A 23,764-nucleotide genomic window follows, 5' to 3' on the forward strand; every position below is an offset into this window, starting at 1 on the left:
GTAGTGTCCCTTCCAGAGTGTATTTTCGTTAAACCTGTTGTTTGCCAGGGTAGGCTCCAAGCTCCACAATGTTCCTGTATTGGATTAAGCAGTTAGAAAATGGATGGATGGAGACCTGATTTCAGAGTAACAGCAAACAGACTGGGGCAGGTTTGAAAACAGTGTGCACAATTCTGTTAGGAGAAATCAAATGTCAGATTAAAGATGTGTGATAGGATTTATGTTGTGTTATACAATAACCTATGGCTGAAAGACATTTTTTTTCAGCAATTATTTGATTTTACTCAACTTAAAAGTACTTTCTATTAAAAACCTCAAGTCATTAATTAGATTACTACTCCTGCTAACCTCTTTAAAACAGGTCTATCCAGGACACAAGATCACTACAGTCATTGTAAATGAGAGAGATTGATGAGCTAGTTTAATACTAGTCTAATAATCTCATTTCTAGCATTTCTTCTAGAAAGTGTCCCAGCATTTACATCAGAGAAACAGGAAGAAGACTGGCTGTCTATCTTAGGCAAATAGTCCACAAATTTACATCTCCTGAGGTAAATCAGAAAAATCTGTTCACAGGGAATCAAAGTCACCTGCGCCGGAGAAACATTGTAAGTCAAATGATGTGTAAGACTGGATTTGTGCATTCAGACAGAGTTCAACAATTGGCTACTCTAGTCTGTGCGGTAATTTACAGGTTGCTGCTTCGCACCTCTCTCTGAAATCTGTCCCTCATCCCACCTCATCATCCTGTTGTTACCCACCCCTCCCCAAAGAGGTGCCACACATGTTTGTGGTGTTCAGAATCTTTCTCCAAACTTCACCACTCAACTGAAGTGATTAAATGGGTAAGCACTCCAATCAACCGTGTTTTTCCAGATCTTAATCAGGGAAGGTACTTTTGAAACTTGCTGGAACCTGACACTTGTGGTGTAGGGTTGTCTGCTCCCTACCCTTATGTTACAGGTCCCCTTCCATGTCACTGTCCCTATCCCAGTCTCTTTTCCAGTCCCTATTCCAGTTTCTTTCCCATTCCCTATCCCAGTCCCAGTCCCTATCCCTGTCCCATTCCCTGTCCCAGTCTCTTTCCCAGTCCCAATCCCAGTCCCAGTCTCTATTCCTGTCTCACTCCCAGTCCATGTCCCTATCCCAGTCTCTTTCCCAGTCCCAGCTCACATTTTCACTGTAATATTTTTTTAAATTTCAAAATTAATTGATTTAGCTCCTCATTGAATAATATTTATGTTCTGAGTATTATACAGTATATTAGTGTTTGCTGCCTCTTAAATAGGTTTGTAGCCAGGAGAATCATATAAAACAAAAAAAAAACTAAAGGCTATATTAACTATAGACTGAAGAAATGGAACATAAGTAAGTTTACACAGAAGAAGAGACCTGCTGTGTTGTGGTCCCTTTTTATTCTACAGTAATGAAAAAGCTCCCCTGTCTCTATCCATGAAACAAGTCGAAGGATGTGAAAAGTGTGTGCAGGTACTTTGCTTTTACACTTGACATGGAGTTTGTTTGTGAGTTTTGTGGGAGAACTAGCTGCAAGCTAACAGGTATAAAAGTGTAAAACTGAAATACATAGTTTTTAACCTAAATAATGCTGTGGGGTGCATTATCAGTCTGATATAGAATCAGACCAGGGGCTTTGCTACTCCTGGTTGTACAGTGTCGGTCACTCATTAACAGAATTAGTGGTTAACTTAAAAAATAATCTATATAGCACAGCCCCAGCCTAGACTCCAGTAACAATTTTTCTCCAATAAATAGGGTAACATGAATTATGCTGTTGTAAAAACAAAGTTGTGTCATGTCAAATATTTTCTTAAGGCTTTATGCTTGAGGATTTATGCTTTATGCTAAGGCTGTGAGTCAGCTTGCTTGTTGCTATGGTTACTATGACAACTCATGGAAGATGATGCCTAATGGAAAATGACAGAAATTTCCATTGACAGAATCCACTTATTGACTTAACTGTGCAGTTCAACAATCAAAATTTATGTTTTCTGTAATGAGAGATTAAACCACTGCATTCAGTGCTTAGAAACACTGTCTACTTCAATACAATCTACCTTACATGATTTGCTAACATGAACTATGACATACAGTACAGTATTGCAATAACATAGTAAAATAGTGTAATTGTTTTTCTTAAAAACTTTTTTGCTTTGATCTTGTTTTTCAGTGCTTTTCTTAGTTTCGATCTTGTGCTTCGCTTCTACCCATTCATTTGAGCAGTTTACTGTATTTTAAACCTTAAGTTATAATTGAAAACCTGATTACTGTGACTCTATAGCATTTAGCAGACCATCCACTGTGAAATCTCTTGAAGTCCGTTTTGCTTATTTTCTTTTGCTGTTTTGTGCTTTACTGTTAAAACAGTGATACATTCTCATAAGACACTATCCAAGGTACTTTGTAATAGTGCTTTTTGTGTATTTCTGATGCCAGGTCTTTACCCCACCTGCTACAATGAATTGTAATTGGCTTGTACTCTGAACTTGTGTGCAGCAGAAAGCATATCTTAAACAGCTAGTTACTGCTAGGTGAGAGGCTTAAATATGAAATTATAAATTGTAATTTTTGTAAAAGGGAATTAGAAGTGCTAATATATTTCTTTGAAGTTCTCCAAAGGCTGTATGTAAATGTTGCTTGAGTTCTTTTTAAATTGTTGTACTTTAGGCATAACAATTAAAAAACAGGGAAAAGATTATTTCTTTAGAACAATTGTATGCATTATATTAACTCCTTTTTTACTGTGATTTACTGTGCTAGACAGAATAATTTAACCATTCAATTAAACTTAAAAGTTTCAGTTTTTATTATGCAGTTGACCTCACCCAGGAGAAAAGCTTGCTAAGGACTGTGGGATTGCCTCCATAAAAATCAGCTAAGCAGGTAACAGTGTCAGAGTAATCCTTCAATTATACTTCTGACTGCTTCAGGGGTCTTGCTTGATGCTCATCATGGCTTTCTGTGCAGGTAACTGGAACATATTTATTTTCCAAAGTTTATTTGACTAATTTTACATAGACAAATACCGAGATGTTTTCAGAATGCAAGCTAACATGACTACAGCATGGTAATAAAGTATGTCATTAAAAGGTTCTGTAGCATATTATTTATTATTAATTATGTTGAATAGTAACACAGTTTAGTCATAAAATGTACCACCTCCTGTGCCCTGACTTTAAATGCAAAGTGTGTCTTTGCCTGGAGAGAACTTGGGTGTTTACAGACTATTGATTTCTACCATTGACCTTGTTCTCATAGAGACTGTCGACATTAAATCAGTGTAGCAATTAAGACGAAACTACAGGCAGCCAGGCATGACAGTGAGTGAGTACATAGAAACCCCGAAGCACCCAGCACACTTCATGGAAATGTTTATTGTTCTCCTGTAGCCTTTAGTCAAAGAAAACATTCATCAGTGCAACACTGTAATGTCTTAGAGAGCAAACAATATTTTTTTGCTACTGAAGAAAAAGTGCCTTCAGCGGTCATCACATTTATTTTAAATTAAGACTGTAAAGTTTGCATTGCACTGTGTGAGAAGTACTGTACACACTAGTTTTAAAAGCTGTTTTTTTTAAAAAACAACAGTTTTATTGTTTCCTTTTTTCTCATTTTTTAATACGCTGAACTGACTTCGAGATGTGCAGTTTTATTTCTGGAACTTTCACAGGGAAAGTTACCAAAATTATAGCTGGACTGTGAAGCATAGAACCACAGCTTTTCATAGAGTACTGTATAATACAGATGTGTATCTTTATTATTCGTATCAGGAAATTACATGAGTTGTGATAAAGGCCTACTTTTGATTTGAAACATACTGGAAGATGGACATGTTTTTAGTATTCAGATAATTCCAAGAGTTAAAACAATATAAAAAATAAAACAATGTTACTCTAAACATTCCGTTTAGGATGTGAAGTCTTAGCTCACAGTGCATTTTTACCTGGAATAGTTTAAACACAGTAAAAATGTCCATTATCTGTGTAAGGAGCCAGTACACAAAGCTTCTGACAAGTGTAACGTTAGATCTCTCTGCATTCTTTCTTTCAGTCACAGATCTAATCTTCTTTGGGTTCACATCAAAATGACCTGATTGGAGCTGTGGCTAAGCTTTAAGACAAAGGGAGATGCACCAGGGGTTTGGCCATGAATGAAAATCAGGGGTTTTGTACTGCTGTTGCACGTTTCTGGAACACCTACAGAAATTAACCAAAAGCTAAACTGTTTGTATGTACTTCTGCTCTGCTAATGGCCAGCAAGATAATGCAGAACATAAGCAACATAAAACACTTTCTGGCTGGGATCAGTACTTCACAGCTCAGTGTTGTTCTTTGGATGTGTATATCTATACATGTCTGACAAGTAATCTTTCTTGGGTGCAGTTTTAAAATCCATAAATCTTAAGAAGAAGGAAACATGGTGTTTTCTCTTCGTTTATTAAATGATGTATCACAGTTGCTATGGAGACAACTTTGTCCTTATCTTTGTAAGGGTTAAAATGTTAAATGAAATAATACTATTTGGTTGTTTATCCTTTGAAGTAAAAGGGAAATACACTTGAATACAATTAGTACAGCCACTGAATTATGTGAATGGTGATACTTTCTTTAACTTGCATTGAGCCAATGCAAACACAACATTAAGATGAACAAACAGGCAGCATCTGCATATTTTTTTAAATGTTGCTACTATGAAAACATTTTTTGCTGAGTGAGCCTGTCAATTTAATTTAATTTCTGAAACACCTTGTTGTGACAACAATTAGTTTTAAAAGAACACAGTCTGTGGAAGATACCAGCCTCTCGTGGCTGTGTTAGCTATTACCTATAAAAATTCTTGATGTATGAAGGCAGAGACCCGTTACCATCACAATAAGCCATCTTGATTACTACCTTGAAGTCACTCAATAAATCCTAGAAATTCTTAAATTGCTGAGTAAGTTGTTTACAGTTTTGTTCAAGGCGACTTGCTTTCAAACACTCAATTTAAGAGCCTGCTGAGTGGGTCAATTGCTAAAGGCGCTAATCCAGTCACAGGCTCGAAGCTGGGTCAGTTCACCAGGATTCCAAAGTGGCTGAGCACTGCCAAGCACTGAAGGGTAGGATGTATTGGCAGATGTCTCTCAGCTCTTAATAATAATTTAATAATTGCTTACACTTATATAGCCCTTTTCTGGACTCTCCACTCAAAGCGCTTTACAGGTAATAGGGACTCCCCTCCACCACCACCAGTGTGCAGCATCTTAGCCACCCCTGTGAACTCCTGTTTGGCTGCAGGCATGTATTGCCATCAGTAAGTTACATACCTTTTCTGCAATCGGAGCTGAACCTCCGGTAATGGGTTTTGGTATCTCCGCACTATACAAATATGAGTGTCTCAAAGGTGAGCTTACCAGGGGAATCTGCCTATAGTTCTTAATTTTAACCATGTGTGTGTCATCAGAGGGATCAAAGCTGAGAGACGAGACGTGAAGAAAACTGAGCTGGTGATTCCAAAATGGGTGGACCCAACAAAAATAAAAAGCAATTCTCAAATAAAAAAATACACACAATTACAGAATTGTAAAGATGTGTACTGTATACTGTTGTTATGCAATACCACAAGTGACAAACTGTACAAAAAACAATTCAATTTATAATGTAATAATATAAAAATACTATAAAGTGAACAAACCAATACAAATGATTACAGTACAATGCAAATGTAATATGCATGCCAACCCCCTGTGTGTTTTGTTCCGAAACTAGAACACTGCTGGATGTGCTACAGTACATCCACATTTACAGCTCTGCACATACAGTACCTGTGTTGGGTCCATTTTTCCACAGAGAAAAGTATCTACTATGAGACTATCATGCCTGCTCAGCCATTGCCAGACCTTCCAATCAGCCTGCTGTCACGACAAGGAGGTTTCGGCAGAAACCAAACCCACCCGAACGCATCTGGTACCTAGTTATTTAAAACCCTTCTGATATCACGACACTCATGTGTGTCTCAGCCTTATTCCTTGTGTTCTGCTTTGTGTTAGGGTTTTTTGATTATTCTTCACTTCACTTTTTGGATTTCCTTTTCAGCACCTTTTTGGGGATTTCTTTTTAACCTTTTGCCTGTGCACCAGTTTTTGTCTTCGGATCAGATCTCCTTCTGTGCCTTTGTGCTTTCAACCCTGCATCTTTCCTTGCGACTCTTTTGGAGTGTGCTTACTCGGCTTGTTAGCAGAGACACTAACAGAGACACAAACAGGCTCTTTGACAGACTCTATTGGAAAGCAGGGGAACAGAGTGACACTGAATTGTCATTTCTCCCAGTGCAAGGGAACAGCTCGGTTGCTCTTTTCAGGCTGGTCTGCTGCCTTCCTAAAGCAAGAGCTGCATGAAGACACATTAGTAAAACATTAAAACAGCATCACCTTGATAGACAATATTACATCTTACTTTGTAATAGCACCATAAAAAAAACCCCAAGAATTGTCTAGTAAATCTTGATCTGGACGACTCAGAGGATACTAAAGGTAGCTCATTTGGGGAGGACTGATTCAGCTTCTATTTTTCCCACTGTGACTTCTGGGGAACCGTGGAACACACAATGGGCATTTAACCTCATGTCTTGGAGACATTGCAAGATTCATGTCTCCAAGTCATAATCCACATCATTAACCAATGGACATCTGATGCCCCTCAAAAAATTCCACACAAGCCGTATTAGGGTTAATGTACAGCTCACCATTGAGTTTCTGTTTAATTCATTGCAGGCATTATGTTTCCAGTGCAGCTGTGCCACCCAAAACCAAAAAATACCATCTGTACAGCAACTGTTGAATCAATTAATCTTTCACCTCTGTGTGTGTAACATAAGTTTGGGAAGGAAAACTAACACAAGTGTGTATGAAATGTCCGAGAAGGTATAACTTATGGTGCAGACTCCATACTTTCCCTTATGTACTTCATGGTAATTTAACTTTTACTGTACATACACACTATAACTGGAGATCAATATGAGTAGGACTTAGGATGAATCCAATTAAATTAAGAGATTTCCAGAACATATGAATGTAAGAACTGAGAACAGAACGTTTGGCCCACCTTACTCAACAGGTGATTGGCAGGGGCAGTTCTGCCTTTATGCTTGCAGGTATTTTAGCCACCCCTCCATATCACAGACACTACAGATACTGTACCTGTGACAAATCGGAGTTGATTAAAATTATAAGACTGCAGACCCCCATTACCCTATATGCAGTATTACTTTCCTGATAGCTTTACTGAAAGTTCTTAAATGTTTGTCCATGTGTGTCCCTGGGTGCTCATTTTGTTGATAGTCTTAAAGATGTGTCCCCTGGATGGCACATTTCATCAACACATTTCACGGTTTAGCATAACTGAATCAGAAGGTAAGGAAGTAAAGTTTCTTTACATTACGTTCCTTTCAGACCAGGAATTAGAGTGGTTGTTCTCCTTTGAACTCGGTGTGGGGTTGAAACGACTCTTCTACAGATTATTGACCTGTCTGGTCTGTTTGCTTTGTCTGAATGGATATTGGATGGACTGTTTGCTCCAGACCAAACCCCAGAAATAGTGGCTAAAGCAGTGCACCTTGAGGGTAAGTAGGAGACTGGTATGCTTGAGAAGACCTCTACAATGACCACAAGTAGAAGAGCTTGGAGAAGAGGAAGAGAGTCTGGGCTAACATTGCTCCCAGTTGACTGTCAGTGGGGAGGGAATTCATCACCTGCATTGCCTGAGTGGCAGCCAGGCAATGGGCACTGGACACAGAATGGTGCTGTGAGGCCCAGAGATCGGTAGAACTCCCAACTGGAAAGGAGCCGAGGGGAAGAGATTAATATATCAAGGATACAGCTCAAAGAGAAAGTGCAGTGGGTTGGATGCCCATCAATGTCACTGGGCAGAAAGAGTAAGACAAGCAGGCAAAGGGGGAAGAGGAGGACAGGAAGGAGGAAGAGAATTGGCCCCAGGTTTCAGTTGCGCTGGTGCCCCAGGGAAGGATGATGACAATAGGAGGAAATGGAAGAGAAGAGCAGACATCATGACAACTGCAACAAATGCAAAGAAATGCTTGTCCGAGGTGGAGCGAGGAAAGGGGAGTCCCCAGCCCTAAGGGGTCCTCCTTGAATGGTCATGGTTCAGTCTCAGATATTCGATGAACGTGACTTCAAGGAGAGCGTGGAGGAGCACTGGGAATGAGTACTGTGCTCAGAGTGGTTGGGGAAATGATGGGTTCACTGGTGGAGACAGGAACAAGGGTCAGACTGGTTTAACTGGCTTGGAGGAGGAGAACAGTGGTCAGGTCACTAGGTCTAGCTGTGCTAGAAAAGCCCAAGGAGAAGATGAGGGTGGGAGTCAAACGATGGCCATGCAGAGAGTCAGGAAGAAGGCAGTGGGTGTGGAGGACGCACAGGAAGGATCGAGGATAAAAGTTGGAGATGAAGAGACATGGAAGGGGATTGCCTGAATCTGGATGAAGATCCATATCTCTAGAGGGAGGAACCGAGGATGGCAAAGAACAGAGAAAGCAGACTAAGACGAGGTAAGCGTGACTTCTTTGAAATCCAAAGCTGACATCCAAGAAAAGATAGACTATGTAAAGAGGTGCACAGGAGAAGAGAGATTTATTCTTCTAGGGAGAAGAACTAGACAAGATTAGAGTCTGACCTCCTCTTGAACTTTATTTAAAAAACTCTAGATGTTCTTATATTTGAAAAGCTGCTAAGACTTTGGTTTGTAAAGTGCACAAATTGTCAGGAGAATGTTGCATGACCAGTTGTCTAAAACATTTTTTTTCAGATTGGACTACGAAACCACCCGTCCTAAACCTGACATGGTCCCCATAATCCAGCACTAAGCTTAAAAATTGTCTACGTAGTGTGTGAATCCTAACCCTAAATCTATCTGGGGTGTCAAGTGAGCATTACCGCTATCTACAATATATTTGAGGCTGTCCTGGCATCAGATTTTGACAAAGTTACCCAAATGTAAAGGGATGAGTGGGAAACAATCAAGACATTTGATCAACGCACTTGCAATTAATTGAGATTCAATATTTCTTGGTGACAACTTTTAATTCCACCGATAAAGTTTTGGGATACAACTACTGCACAGTGCACAGAACCACCCGGACCCCAGAGAGTTTCTGAAAAAAAAAAAAAGATAGGACTTCAAAACCACCTGTCCTAAAACTGATTTGGGTCCCAAAATCCAGCACAGAGCATTAAAATTGTCTAGGTAGTGTGTGAATGCTAACCCTAACCCTACCTGGGGTGCCAAGTGAGCATTTCCGTGATCTATATCTGAACTTCTCTGGGCATCAAATTTAGACATGTTCCCCAATCCTAAAGGTATGAGTGGGAAACAATCAAGACCATTGATCAATGCTCTTGCAATGAAATGAGATTCAATAATGTTTGGTGACAACTTTTGATCCCACCAACATGGTTTTGGGATACAACTACTGAGCTGTGCACCACGCCACCCAGGCCCCAGAAGTTCTGGAAAATAATTTTCAGATAGGACTTCAAAACCACCCATCCTAAAACTGATATGGGCCCCAACGTCCAGCACTGAGCATAAAAACTGTCTATGTAGTCTGTGATTGCTAACCCTAACCCCACCTGTGGTGTCAAGTGAGATTTTCCGTGGTCTACACTTTATATACTACAAACTTTCCACAGGCAGGTTTTGGTAAAGTTTTCCACAGGTGTATAAAGGATTACATAAAAGGGTCATGTCACTTAAATTTCTCTGTGAAAATGTGGTCCATGTGTCTACTCATTTACAGTGGTAAAAACTGAGTTATGAACACACTCTGTTGTTTCACACGTCACTAAGTTGAAACATGCTTGTGACTTGAGAGAAAAGGACCAAGATGCCCTGAACGTTTATGTAATTGCTCAGAGATAACATGAGCTACAGGAGCTCAGAAATATGCTTGAAATGAGCAGTGCTCATTACTGGGTCTGGGTGTTAAACTCACAGCCTTTCTCAGGTTATTATAAAAAAAGTGCTTGGTCTGAAATGCTTCTTTTAATGAGATATTTGTCCAGCTCTCTGAGAGCTGGCCTTCCACACACCTTGGCGGGGTCACTGAGTTCTGCTCTCCAAGCATCCAGCAACACTTTGGCAAATGTTGAACTGACAGGGATTTTAACTGAAATTCTTCATCTTCTTCTCCCTCAGCCTGTGACATCCCCATTAAAACAATGTATTTTAGGAATCATAAAAAATATGTTCCATCACTTTTATACATTTTGCAGCACAGACACAGGGCTGTTTTTATGTTTAATTTCAAATATTAAGCCAGTAAAGGACTAGCTTTCTGTTACAGATTTTTGATAAGAAATAATGTTCTGTCACCAAACTTACATTGCCTTGTTGTTTTCTAATTGTTTATCTGAGTAGCATTTGAGATAGATTTAGCATAAGATACAAAAGTATTATATTTGAAGCGTTAAAACTTTATTCTTCTTCATAACTTTAAGGGGTTAAATTGAGCAGAATGCATAAAGCACACACAATTAAATGAGAATTTCTCAGTACAAATTTTTCAAATATATTAATATAAAACTAATACAATTGTCGTTTTTGAAACACAAGTTGATCATCAGCATGCAGTACATTATGACGTTATCCTTACAACTTTTTTTAATTAGCTTCATTATTTATGATTAAAATGTTTACACTGGCACATAATCCTCCTCTGCTCTGCCTAATTTATGTCAAGATGTAGATTCTGGTATGGCATATGCATACTTAACAAACTGTCAGGTTTGCACACTAAAACTATATACAGTAGGAGGATTCAAACAGTTTTCGATAAAATTCAAGACTTTGCAAACACCTGGCTGAAAATATTCAATGTGGAAATCTACAGACTGCTACAGGTACCAAAAGAATAAACTATAGATACAAAATGTAAAACATTGAGCTGGAAGAAGCTGCTTATGAACAAGAAGTACATATGTTACTGTTGGCACCTCAATTACATCTTTCAGGCAATGTGGGGAAGCAAAAAGAATTCTAGCTTATATAGTTAAACATGTGCAATGTAAATTAAGGAATGTTATGTTAGAACTGTACAAAGCACTACTCATATGTGCCATTATGTGCTTCCCTGGCCACACAGAGAATTTACTTCACGAAGACAACTGTTGTAACCAAGCCACTTCTTTACATCCATGTTGATTATTCGTAACACTTAGTAAAAAAAAAATAATGTTGCTGCTTTCGCAATGGTGCAGTTGGGCATGACTTGTTTAGGCGTACCATTTTCTATTGCGAATGGCGTTGTCTTCTTCCTTTGTTGTTTTTGTTTGTGAGAAAATCTTTAATGGAGTTGTGACAGTTATTTTCTTAGCTTGTTATTTTTTTCTTTCTGAATGTGAAACACTCCAATACGTCCCCCTACCCTTCTGGTATGTTTGAGAGAGTGTATGTGATACGAATGATACTTACCCTTTTTGTGTTTTCCCCATTTGGAGTATTGTATTGCATTGTTTTGTGTTGATCAAGATGGCCACCAGTCACATTTCCTGTTTTTAGTATCACACAAATGATCTTAAAGGGAAAGGTTAGCGGTGAGCCATCTATAAATAACCGATGTAAGGTTAGGTGTTTTGTTTAAATGAATATATCACGGTTGCTTGACTCTGTTAAAATGTATACTTTTTTATGGTTGAATACTTTATTTTGAGCAAACTGCCCATCTCTGTTAAGAAAATGTGAGGAGTCCCTTTAAGAAGATGGTCCTTAGAAGAAGAGGGGCTATAAAAGGGACTGGGAGAGCTCAGGATGGAGGGGGGTGCCTTGGAGGAAAGGTGTGGAGGGTACTCCTGTGAGGGTTTTTTTTTTTGGGGTTATCCCTAATTTGTTTTGGCAATAAATCCAGTTTTGTTTGCATTTGAAGACTGCTTGTGGGAGTTTCTTTTCTTCTGAGCCAAGCCTGGTCACTTGGCCGGTGACAGGAGTTTATAACAAAGGTTCAGGAGGGATGGCAACAAGTTCAATCAGACTCGGCTGTCAGTAATCTGCAATCACTCCTGATGTCATTCCCTCTCCGAAAACACTATAAATACTGGACGTGATCCCCTTCTCTCCCTCGTATTCATCTTTTTTAAATCCCACCTCCACCCCTTCTCCAGCTGCCCCTTGGTCACCCCTCACTCTGCTGGGTGTCCCAGCCTCCTCGTTCTCTGGCCAGGAGGTCAGCCCTCAGCCAAGCAGGTCGAGCCACATTTTGACTAAACACTCCATAATCCTTCAGTACTCTTGATTCCTGCGTGTTGTTATTTCTAGTCAAATAAACATAAAGTTAGAAGTGAGAGTGCCATTTTTATTGAGGAACGTTGTTAGTGTTTCCTCTGTTGGTGTCCATGCATATTATGACTTTACAATTATTGTGCCAGTTAAGGACACATAATGACAGATTCGTTTCTCAGTAGTGAGGTACTGCACGGAGCACAGGTCTAGTAAGAGACGGCTCACCAGCAGGGTAGGCCCTGTCTGCTTTTGCCTGCTGCAGCAGCTGAAATCCACCTCGCCATGTTTAACATTGATCTACCTGTTTTAGTTCAGAGGCTTCTGCTGCTGAGGCTTTATGGAGTTTTTTATGAAAGTTCAGGAGGAATGAAGGCAGCCGAGCTCATTCGACACAGCTGTTGCAATTCCCACTAATTCTGACGTAAGCAACCGGTCTCCATATATATCAAACGTCACCCTCTCCTCTTCCTCGTTCGTTTTCTGCATCCCTCCTCCACCCCCTCTCCACCTTTGCAGCTGCCCCATTGGTCGCATGGGGGTCCTATCCTCCCCGTCCGACGGCCGGGAGGTTGGCCCTCAGCCAAGTGGGTTACGCCAAATCTCCACATCCCAATAAATGATTCTAATTTCTCCCAAGCTTTCGGCTGCTGTCATTCCTCGTGAACTCCAGGTTATCCAGGCAGAGATTCCCTCAGCCTCTCCAGGGCGTATTTCAGCCTTCTTTCCAGGTGCCGGCAGTTCTCCTGAGAGGCTCTGTTCTGATGACCTTGTGATTGAGTTTCGCTGCAGATGGGCCTAGTCCTTTTTCACTGCTGCATGCTTGGCAGTGCAGGAGTGCTGTGGCTCTGGGAATTCCTCTGTCAGCTCCTGAGTATCCAGAGCGTGTTGATCTTGGCAGCAAGCCTTGCCCTTTCTACTTCCCTTTAGGCCAGTGTCACTCTGAGCTTGAAAGGGTTCACTAGGGACAACGGCATCCGAGGAGTGAATGCAAGGAATACTTAGTGGCTTAACTTGCTTGGTTAGTGAGTAGCCCCCTGGCCACAGGCAAGGAGCCTCAAACCCCATTCAGACGGATTGAATTGAGGGGTATCTGCAAGGAGGAGATGGGGAAGAGGAGTTCAGTTTATGTACCAGTTTGGTGGGAAGCTGTGTGAGATTGGCTTGTCATTGTTCCTCCCAAACTTCAATTAATAACATCTGTTTAATTCAGTAAGCTGCGTGTGTTTCCCATCTAGGTTTGCCAGGAAGACCCGAGTGTAAAAATCATATAGTAGCCTTTCATTGGCATTTTTGGTATAGTAGTGGCTTTAAAACACATCTTTAACACTGTTCAGCAGTATGGGTGTGAGACCAGGCTCATAGGTCTTGCTGCATCATCATTACATGTGCCTCTTATAAATGGTACGAACCAGCCTTAACAAACAGGGCATAGTCCATACGCAGTGATTCATTCATTTTAGCAAAGCTGTCGTCAAAATGAAAAAACAAATCCAGTCTGCACTTTTTGACATTGTATAGAAAGCACATAATAGAGAACTTGCAAGCGCACCTAGGAATTGTTTATACTAGAAGTATTTTTACTCCATTCTACTGCTTCACCGTTTTCCTCTACTGAGTTTTTGTTTTTTCATTACTTATTAACTATAATGTGATCAAGCCTTTAGGAAACATTTGTGAACAATTATATAAATTAATCCTCTAAAAAAATTCTAATTTTACAGTTCAGAGGAAGGGTGCAACTAATGACCTGCAAGTGTTTTTTGTTTTGTTTTTCTAATGTGCTTTCCATTCCTCAGATGTCCTCTGGGACATTTTATGTCCATTTAACTTGAGTGACTGTGCACATCTCACAGGGCTCAGAGAAAAATGTTTCCATCTTCATTTTTCAAATCGTGTTACAATGGCAATCTGGTAATAAACTTCAAAGATTTATTTATGCACAATTGACTCAAAAATATGTCTGTGAGCAGAGAAGAATGTTTCAATATTTATGTTTAAACTGAGCTGTGGAGAGAAATACTGTAGGAAACGGAAAAACATATTGACTTTGAAGGGGAGCCAGGAATGATACAGAGCAAAAATGTGGCATTCCTAATCCATCTTTGTCTGAAATTGCATTTTGGGGATGGGAGTATTTTAGTCTATAGCTGGTCAAACACAAACACCACTCAAAATTCTTGTTCCAAATAGTTTCACAGTTAATTTTTTAAAGATTTCTGATACCTTCATAACCAGTTTTTAGTGTGATAATCCATAGAGAAGATAATAACAATGTTGACAGCCCTTCCTTGAGTACATAGCTCAGGTCAGGGGAATTGGGTTGCTTATATTCACTTTCTAGGCAATTTCTAAATAGTGGCATAAGCACATAATGTAGGAATTAATGTAATAATAACTGAGAAGAGGCTGTTTGTTTGGACCCATCTAGCTGGTTTGATTAGATGCGGTTTTGGTTAGTGGTTTTGTCTTTTTAGTAATTTTGTGATACAAGAACCTCTTTCAACCATTTCTTGAATGAAGCCAGGGTAACAGCTTCAGCGGTGTGATTAGCTGGTTGTAGACCTCCACAATGCTTTGTGCAAAGAAATGGCTCCTGTTCTAGTTCAATTGCACTTCCACAAAGTTTCCATTTTTGTGCTCTGGTTCATGTTTCATGATTCGTTCTCAACCATTTTCAGTACCCTAATAGACTTATCAATGCCTTTGAAGATTCAAAACCCTGGCTTGTCTACAGTAACTGTCATATGCCAGGTGTTTAACCAGTCCTTAATGTGATCTACAGTATACCAAGTTACTTTCCAGCTTCTACAATGTTTCCCAATCACCCTGTTTTGGTTTTGGCTGACTGGCTGACAATACCAGAATCAATAGCAATACCAGAATCAGAAGAGATCACTGGAAAAAAGTCAGAAAGACTACTATCAGTAGTTCTGATACAGATCCTTGAGGTAATAGACGTTTGTCATGTGGTGTTTGTCTCCATCAACACTTTTGCTTGTTCAAAGAAGATGTTAGTTAAACAAGACAAGACTAAACAAGACTTACGAACTTTCATTTTTTAGTGCTTTTATTGGTTAGCCTTGACATCCTTGATCAATGGCTTACTGTATGCCAATGTCAAGATGCAGCATGAAAAACTGAAGCCCTCCCAACCCTAACATTTCTAGTCATTATAGATTATGGATTAAACTTTTCCTTGGGACTCCATTGGTATAATTTTAGCCAATTTTAGTTTTTTTTTAATCTGTGTGTAGTTAGCATGTACAGTTAGTTGTTCCCCCTAAGGAGAGTGCCGAACGCCACTGAAGACAAGGCTGAACACTGGGTTAGGGACAGAAATGTCACCTTAGTCAGAAAATCAGGCACTGAGCAGCCATATGGATTGCAATGCAGGTGGCACTGCCAGGCCACAGAGCATTAGAAGCAAAAATGTTTGAAAGTGGTTTTTAAATTGAATTTGAAATGAAGTCCTCAGTTTTTGCTGCCATCTGTATATGCCAAGAGGAATCTAAATTGCAAGAATGCAATTGCATATAGGGTACATGTAATTATTCTGTTGTAAAAACATTAAATCTCAGAGCACTGTAACCTTAAGAATGATTATTTAAAGAGCGATTTCACGAGCAGGTTAATTTATGATTGCTGTAAAATATATTCCCAGTCCCTTTCCCATCATTTAATCTAGAATAATTATTTAAAGATAAAATGCACTTCCTCTTCAATGCTACCTTACCCAAGCATTAGAAATAAAAAAGGCATCATGTCATGATCAATCTGAATTTATTGGAGAAAAAACAATCATTATCATCTTACTTTTCATCATGATAAGAAATTTTCGATATGTATACATGATTGTCAAAGGCATCTGCTATATAGGCCCCATAACAATTTGCAACACCACAGTAAATGCCACTTCAAAATGTGATAATCTTTATTACATGCAAAGAGTAAATGCTTCACATTTCATTTCATTTTGGACAGTATCGCTATGAAAATGTAGCAATCACAAGACCTCTGTTTTTTGTTGGTGCTGTATTCTTTTATTATATATTTATATATGTATGGATGTATATCAGGTGGACCAATACTTCTGGGCTTGAAGATTAAGCACTTAAACATGCTTGCATGTCATGAAAATTCTTATAAAGCATATGGGATCAGTTCACCCACTGATCATTAATATCTTTTACAAGCATTTCTACTGTGCACAGATGTCAGATTCCCAGAAAAAGAAGTCTGTGAATTAAATGTACAATACTCAGGAATTTAGTGTGACAATATTATGTATTAGGGATTGCTCGGACCACTCAAACATCCTACTTTACTGGAAAAAACAGTTTAGCGCCTTTTACCTGTACATTTTCTTAACCTTGAAGAAAATCTGCATGGACAAATTCATTTCTACAACAACTCTTTGAAAGAGCTTTGGGACCTAGCATGTCCCAGAGCTTTAAAACATTAGTAAAAAGTTACTGAATGCATGTATAACTTGCCATTATATCCAAACAATTTGAAATGTTTAATAAAATGAAAAGAATTCTTAAGAAAGCTAAAATTATATTTTGGCTAATTTTGTAATAATATGAAACTAGGCTGCATACAGTATGCATTAAGATATGCATGATATTTAGGAAAGCTAGCCGAACTGAAATTCCTTGAATACAGATCCAACATTCATTTCTAATACAGCCTGCGCTTATACCAGCTAACAGACATTCATACACCATTCTCAGAGCTTTCCTGTTTGAAAACATTATCAACAGATTTACAACATTTAACAACACATGATTTATTTCTGAAAAACATAGAGTTAAGATCAACAGAATGATTTTTCTGAATTAAATAAAAAATGAGATAGCCTAAAACAACACGTTTAATAATGGAAGAAAAACCAAGGACAACCAGTGTTCAACATACTCAGCAGTACAAGTTCTGAACATACAGTAACAACACAACGCTGTTGCAATTAAGAAAAACACAATAAAACAGTGTCTTGGTCTGGAATGTACAATATTAAGACAGCGGTAAATTCTCTATATTTTGAAACATCTTTCATTGGCTCATGCAGTCATGCATTTGTTTAAATTATAGATCTTTTCATTTGTTTTTTTAGCTGTGATTAAAAGCAAAAAAGAAAAAGAAACGCCAGCAGTGTGCACTTCCCGTTTCTGTCCGAGGTCATAGACAATGTGGGATGTGATATTTGGACTAAGTTACGATTGCCATTTCAAGTCAGCCCTTAATGTTTATACATTGTAGCACTTTTATGCTTTAAAACAGGGAAATCCATCAGCAGTCAGTAGTTCACCTCAATGGTAACCAACTGCTCTTTTGACTATTCTGCAAATTTTCTTTGGTTAGCAATTAAAATTGACATTGATCTTTATAGCTACAAACTAACATAAAAAGCAGTTGTTTTAGCTAAATGGGAATAGTACAGAAAACTTTGAATTGACCAACACTTTAAAAAAGAAAGAAAGTTATAACATTGAAAATAGTATGAAACACTTGAGAACATTTGTAGATACATTAGCAGTTTAAAAGCACATGAAACGCATTGAAACGATGGCCGTTGCTGCACTAATCATCTTGAACAGCACAGATGTGCTCAGAAGATGCTCTAAAAGCTGTTGGGGTGTCTGCTTGAACGGATGAATGACAAGCCGATGGCAATGAAGATTTTATATATTCAGCTATATTTCAAACAGGGTCTCATAATGATCTAGGCATGGCACGTTTTCTGCCACGTTAAGGGCATCTGTTTCAGTAACAATTAATTGGTTACTTGGTATTTAATAGTGATCATTAAAAACCAGGAATGATGCCCTTTCAGGTTTTCAATACTAGACACTTGGTACTTCAATAGTGTTTGTTATGTTAGATACTATTAGGGGAGACAGCACACACACAGCTCACTCACACATGAGAACAAACTAAATTGGTTTAATAGGTGCTTAGCAGATCTCAATTTATTTGAACAATTTCAAATTGTTTCAGTATTAACAGTTTCCTTTGACACCACTTAAACAAAAACATCGTCCGCAAAAATCTTATACTTAATGCTGTGCATGCCACTTTTTTCATAGGCAGTATTACTTACTAGGTAGGTGAGGGGAACACATTAACTGTAATTACACAGATTCTGCTTCAGTTTTTTGGGATGATAAAAATACAGCACACTGAAACGTGCTGGTGTAGTTGGCGAAAGGCAGCCTCTTTGAAATACAGTACATTTGCCCAAAGATTCAGAGTGACTGACAAGACGGTGGTTAGCTGATACAGTATGTGTATCCTCACCACCGACTATCAGACATGTTACAGTACATTTGAGCTTTGTGCTGGAAGGGCAGAATGGGCTCCTCTGATTCTGACCTTTATGTTCGTTTACATACTGTAGCACCTGTCATGTTGAGCTTCCCAAAGTTCTGGGCTAGCAGCTCCCAAATATACCACAATCTCCAAGGAAAAATCTCAACAGAACACCGAAGCGCTGGCTAAAACTTTCTTTTCATCTGTGAAAAGGGGAGAGCAGAGACAATCCCAGTGATAACAGCAAATAATGAAATCTTATTACCATTATTTACTGTTTGGGGAGCCTACACATGCCTGCAGCTTGTGATTTTAAATTAAGGGGTGAATAACAAATTCCCAATTTCATTTTGATATATCGGGCAGTCTTAACTCTGAAACCACTACTGCACTTCAGGAATCCCATCTCAGATGAGAAAATGGCTTGTCAGCTCTGAGTCTGTCATCTTCCATTAAAAGCCAACTTAATGGATATTGGCAGGATTAGTTAAAGAACTAAAATTAATCTCCAGTTGATCCCTGTTACAATTCTAAATACAGTAACTGAATTTATTTATAATACAGAGTGACTTTGTCTTAATACTACGTAGAGAACAATATGACTTTAGGACGATGTATTAGTTTAGGGTATTAGTTTTGCACAGTGCAGATTCTGCCCTTCATAGGCATGAATAAGATGTACTTTTTACAGCCCACACCGTAGGTAACAAAAGGGTAGCTGCATCACTGGAAGTGAGGGCTTTAGCTTTCTGTATTTTATATAGCAGTTCATAAAAGCACAAAGGAAACAAATGAGGTATCAAAATACACAATTTGCAAGTGGCAGAGTAGCATCACCCACTATTCAGTACTGTGCACTAAAACCAAATACAGTACATCACTGAAACATGACACTTGCCTAATTCTGCCAGACCAAAACACATCTTATCACTATGTGCCAGTTACTGATAGAACATGATGGCAGTAATGTTCACATCTCATAAAGGATCTCCACACTTGTGCATACTAACTGAAGGCTGAAACATTAGAATGACTGTACATCCTCTTGTACTGTATGTTACTTACACAGGAGACAGAATCATCAAAGTATTTTTCAGTTTACGTTGTATACAATATATACTGACAATTAATGAGAGTTTAATGTGATGGGATATGAATGTAATCTGGGCATTTAAAATTTAAATAATTAAAGAAAGTAAATCGTTAAAAAAACCTTGCTGAGAAATTAATCCTAATAACCTTTTGCCCTCCACTCACTCAATAAATAAGCCCAATAATAAAAAAGGACATTACTTCATTCTTTATGTGCATATGACGTTTGCAGAAGATTATCAATCTAATATTTATCAGGTTGTGTAGTCACAAAACTATCTGTAACTGTGAAAAATAGATAAAAAGGTAAATGTCATTCAATAAGCTGCTGAGAGCTAAAGGATAGGTAAGTCCAATGATTGTTGCATTTTGCCTTCATTTACAAAACAAAACTGTTACCAAACACAGCTAATATTTGAAAAAAAAAATATTACACAATAAAACAAAGCTAGTTTTTTTTTTCTTCTAAGCAGGCCTGTTTCAGCCATAGAATTAAATTACTAAAATATACAATAGTTTACAACTCAATATATTGTTACTATTTGGAACTATACTTTACAGTGTTATTTTTACTCCATTAATCTAACTGCATGTTAGATACTGTGATACAGTATATAGCTGGACTGAGGTTTTTTTAAAGGAAAAAAAGAAAAGCGAGGCTAATATGCCCTCATGTTAACAGTGATAATTCAATAGAATTTTAATACATATATTTAATCAGTGATTTACAAAAAAATACATAAAACTTTTGCAAAAGAAAAGAAACTAAGAAATATATTTCTGGTAAAAAAATAAAATATATTTTTTAATTTATGGAAACACTTAACAGTGGTTTCACAGACCCCAATTAGCCCTGATCTTGGAATATCTAACGTAAGTTAACGTAAACGTGTCGAGTAGAATAGTTGGTCTGTGAAACCAAGCCCTCGGAGATTTTTATACCTCAGTAGTGCTGACGTCGTGGGGGCAGTTTGCAGGAGATGGAATGCACTGAGTTGTGAAATGAGGTTTTGGTGAAGGGGACTTAAGTTGCAGTGCACCTAAAATGAGTAGATGCAGAGCTCACAAACATGGCCTTGTATACAGTCAGGGGTGAGCACAGAAGAGCTAAAAAAGAAACACACATTTCTTTCTTGTGCATAGTAAAGTGTTACGGGTAGAATGAAAAGGTAACAAAAAAGACAGAATGTGTTCTGTGCTCAAATATCAGTATTCCAGTCCGCTGTTGACCAACCACAGTGCAAATTCTCAGTTTTGATTTGCGTTTGAAACTATATCCAGAATGAGCAACACATACATGCTGTGTATGTATTAAATACATTTCAATTACTGTATTTTTGAAGGATCATTAGAAATATGACAAAAGCACTACTGGCACTTAAGTATATTGGTATATCTTTTTTGTTCTTAATAGTTTTAAAGGTTAATGAGAAAAAATGTCAGTGTAACTATCGGCAAAAACAGAAGAAGGAAATGCAATAGAACATGAGTAAAAGTAATCACAGCCTTCTTGACTGAGAAAGCCTAGTCCTAATGGTCATTCTTTCATGGGAATACACACACAATACAGGATTTATCATCCATATTGAGTCAACATACTAACCCAGCTATTACTCATTTCCCTGAGAGCTATCACTTTTGAAATGAAAGAAGGCTTTTTCAATTATCACATGGGACGCAATGCCACTATCTCAATTAAGCTCTGAATTTATTGTAACTGTGGGGTAAAACAGATCTTTTCCTAAATTATCTCTCTTTTGAAAGCTGATTTCAGAGACTAAAAACAGATAATGTAAAGGGTTTTTTGATATATTGAATTATAAAAGTTTTTTTCAAAGTAAGAAAATAACGAAACATATTAATGTTTCAATTAACATAGATGCAAAATTTTACAATGCTGTGACCCCACTATGGGATCTTAAACTGCTTACAATCCAAAAATGTCTTTGCAAATCAATGCCAATAGCGACTTACTCTGATATATAACTGTTCAGATAAAGCTCTTTTGAAAGTCATCAAAAGCTGCATTAAATAAATTAGTTGAAAAAATACCCCTCCAATACCCCAAAGCACTTCCTTGTCTTGAGCACATAGATCAGCGTTGAAAACATACAAAACCCCAAACCACAATTTACGAAACAGAACACTTGAAAAACCTGGTAATCCAGTTAAAACTCCGAAAACTGAAAACTAAAAGAAACACGATAGCAAAACATAATAAGAAAAACAATAAAAATAACACCCTCTTTTTTTAACCAGAATATGCACAGAGCTGGAAAGTAATCAAATCCCATAAGATGCAGTTCAATACAAGATCCATGACAGATGAGACTCTCTTGTAGCTGCAGTAGAAAATATGGCCATAAAAAGTCTCGCGCTCTTCCAGTCCTTCCAGGCTTTAGTGCACATGGCAGGATGAGGCCTCCTGGAGAATGCAGGGACACATCTCAGCGCGGCGTGGCTTTCCGCGCGACTCGGCACAGGGCTGGCCGTCACTTGCCGCCGGTGTGCACTGTGGCGACGGTGGAGGGCCGCGGCCTGTGCTCCGCCCCCATGGGGGACAGCACAGGGGACGGGGACGAAGCTGCAGATGCCAGGCTACAGGGGGTGGAGGGGGACATACCTGAGGGGGAGGAAAAGAGAGAGAGAGCTCAGAGAGAGAGAGACCGGCAGCCTCCGTATGGCAATCAGCCCTCGCTGCTCTTCACGGGCACGGCCCGAAAGGGGTCGATTTTATCTAATTTCTCTGCCCAAAAAACGTCAGTGACACTCTTACCGAGTGATTGATGAGATAATACAGTTGAAAGTGTCAGTACCTCTCTGTTTATCTTGCCTCTGCTTTAAATGGATCCCACATAATTACTTTGTTTATACATAAATGAATTGTCAGCATTCTTGTTCTAAAAATAAAATGGCTTTTTTCCTAACGTTCACTTATTTAACTGAAATTATTAAAAGTCTTCATAAGCTACAATTACAGCTGTGGTTCACTACTGCGCTTGGGCTTTAATGGTTTTGTCTCTGGTAAATTAACTAAAGCTTTGCCTACTTTCATTAGAACAGTGATTGTGTAAAGTAAACAGTATATTGTCTTTTTGTAGGAGGGAATGCAGGATCCTGTAACAAGGATTAAGCACCAGCAGGGCTTGCTGACATTTTAAATGTGCTCTTTGAAAAGCAGTGCAGATTTGGTTAGACATTGTGGAGTGATTCACATGTTTGGAATCTGAAAGACTGAGGTCAGCTGGCTCTTTTTGGAGCTGGGTTGATAGGAAAAGAAATCATATGAGTGAAATACCATGCGGACATTTCAAAATCCTTCAATGAATCGTAATTATTGTTCACGTCGCTTTACAAAGTCAACAATAATTACGATTGTCTTAACAGCCTTGCGTTGTTAAAATCTTGACTCTCCTGAAATTATTTTAATACCTCATCTATGGTTTGAGAATTTGAATAATTAGGTTAAATTATCAATACACAGTCCTGCACAAAATCTCTGTCAGAGTATTCCATTAAGTCGATGCCCATTAGTCATGCCCATTCTGCATGTGAGAGTAACGAATGGCTACAGCACTTACAATCCTTGCGAGCTGTGGTGTCTGTTGGAGGGCTGTTAAGGTGCGGGCCAGTCCCAGGATTCTGTTGGTGTGAGCCCTCTATACTGCTTCCCAAGTGCAGTCTTCTCATGTGCCTGACAACAGCAGTGGCATTAAAGGCTTGCTGGAAATAAAGAGAATGAGAATATAGAGAATGATTAAGTACCCTAGTGGGTACAGTAAGGATTTAAAAACTTAGGTGCTGGTGAAAATGACACCTATAAACCACTGAAATTATTATAATTATTATAATAAAAAATATTGCAGTATAAACTGAAATCACATGGAATAACAACATATTTATCGAGTATTTAAGTATACTAAGTTTTGGTTTCTCCGGTTTGATTAAGAGGAAGCCCCCGGGCCTTAGGACAAAGAGGCTTGACCTCTCATTCAAAGAGAGGGGCTAACCAAGGAGGTAGCTACAAAGGTGAAGATGGGACGGAAGTGAGATGAATGTGACAAGAAGAGGCGTGT

At 38.6% G+C, this 23,764-nt stretch overlaps 1 protein-coding gene across 3 annotated transcripts in view; it reads right to left on the reverse strand.

Moving 5' to 3' along the window:
• Positions 1 to 16,050: 16,050 nt before the first annotated feature.
• camk1da (calcium/calmodulin-dependent protein kinase 1Da) overlaps positions 16,051 to 23,764 on the reverse strand; it is a 134,739-nt gene continuing 127,025 nt past the window's right edge. For all 3 annotated transcript variants that reach the window (XM_006633352.3, XM_015352379.2, XM_069192522.1), the window contains 2 exons: positions 23,270 to 23,411; positions 16,051 to 22,311 (listed from right to left, as the gene is read on the reverse strand). In XM_006633352.3, the coding sequence (XP_006633415.1) occupies positions 22,181 to 22,311; positions 23,270 to 23,411 (273 nt within the window). In that variant the 3' untranslated portion in view covers positions 16,051 to 22,180. The remainder of the gene's footprint in view (positions 22,312 to 23,269; positions 23,412 to 23,764) is intronic.

This window comes from Lepisosteus oculatus, chromosome 7 (genome assembly GCF_040954835.1).
Source record: "Lepisosteus oculatus isolate fLepOcu1 chromosome 7, fLepOcu1.hap2, whole genome shotgun sequence".
NCBI lineage: Eukaryota > Metazoa > Chordata > Actinopteri > Semionotiformes > Lepisosteidae > Lepisosteus > Lepisosteus oculatus.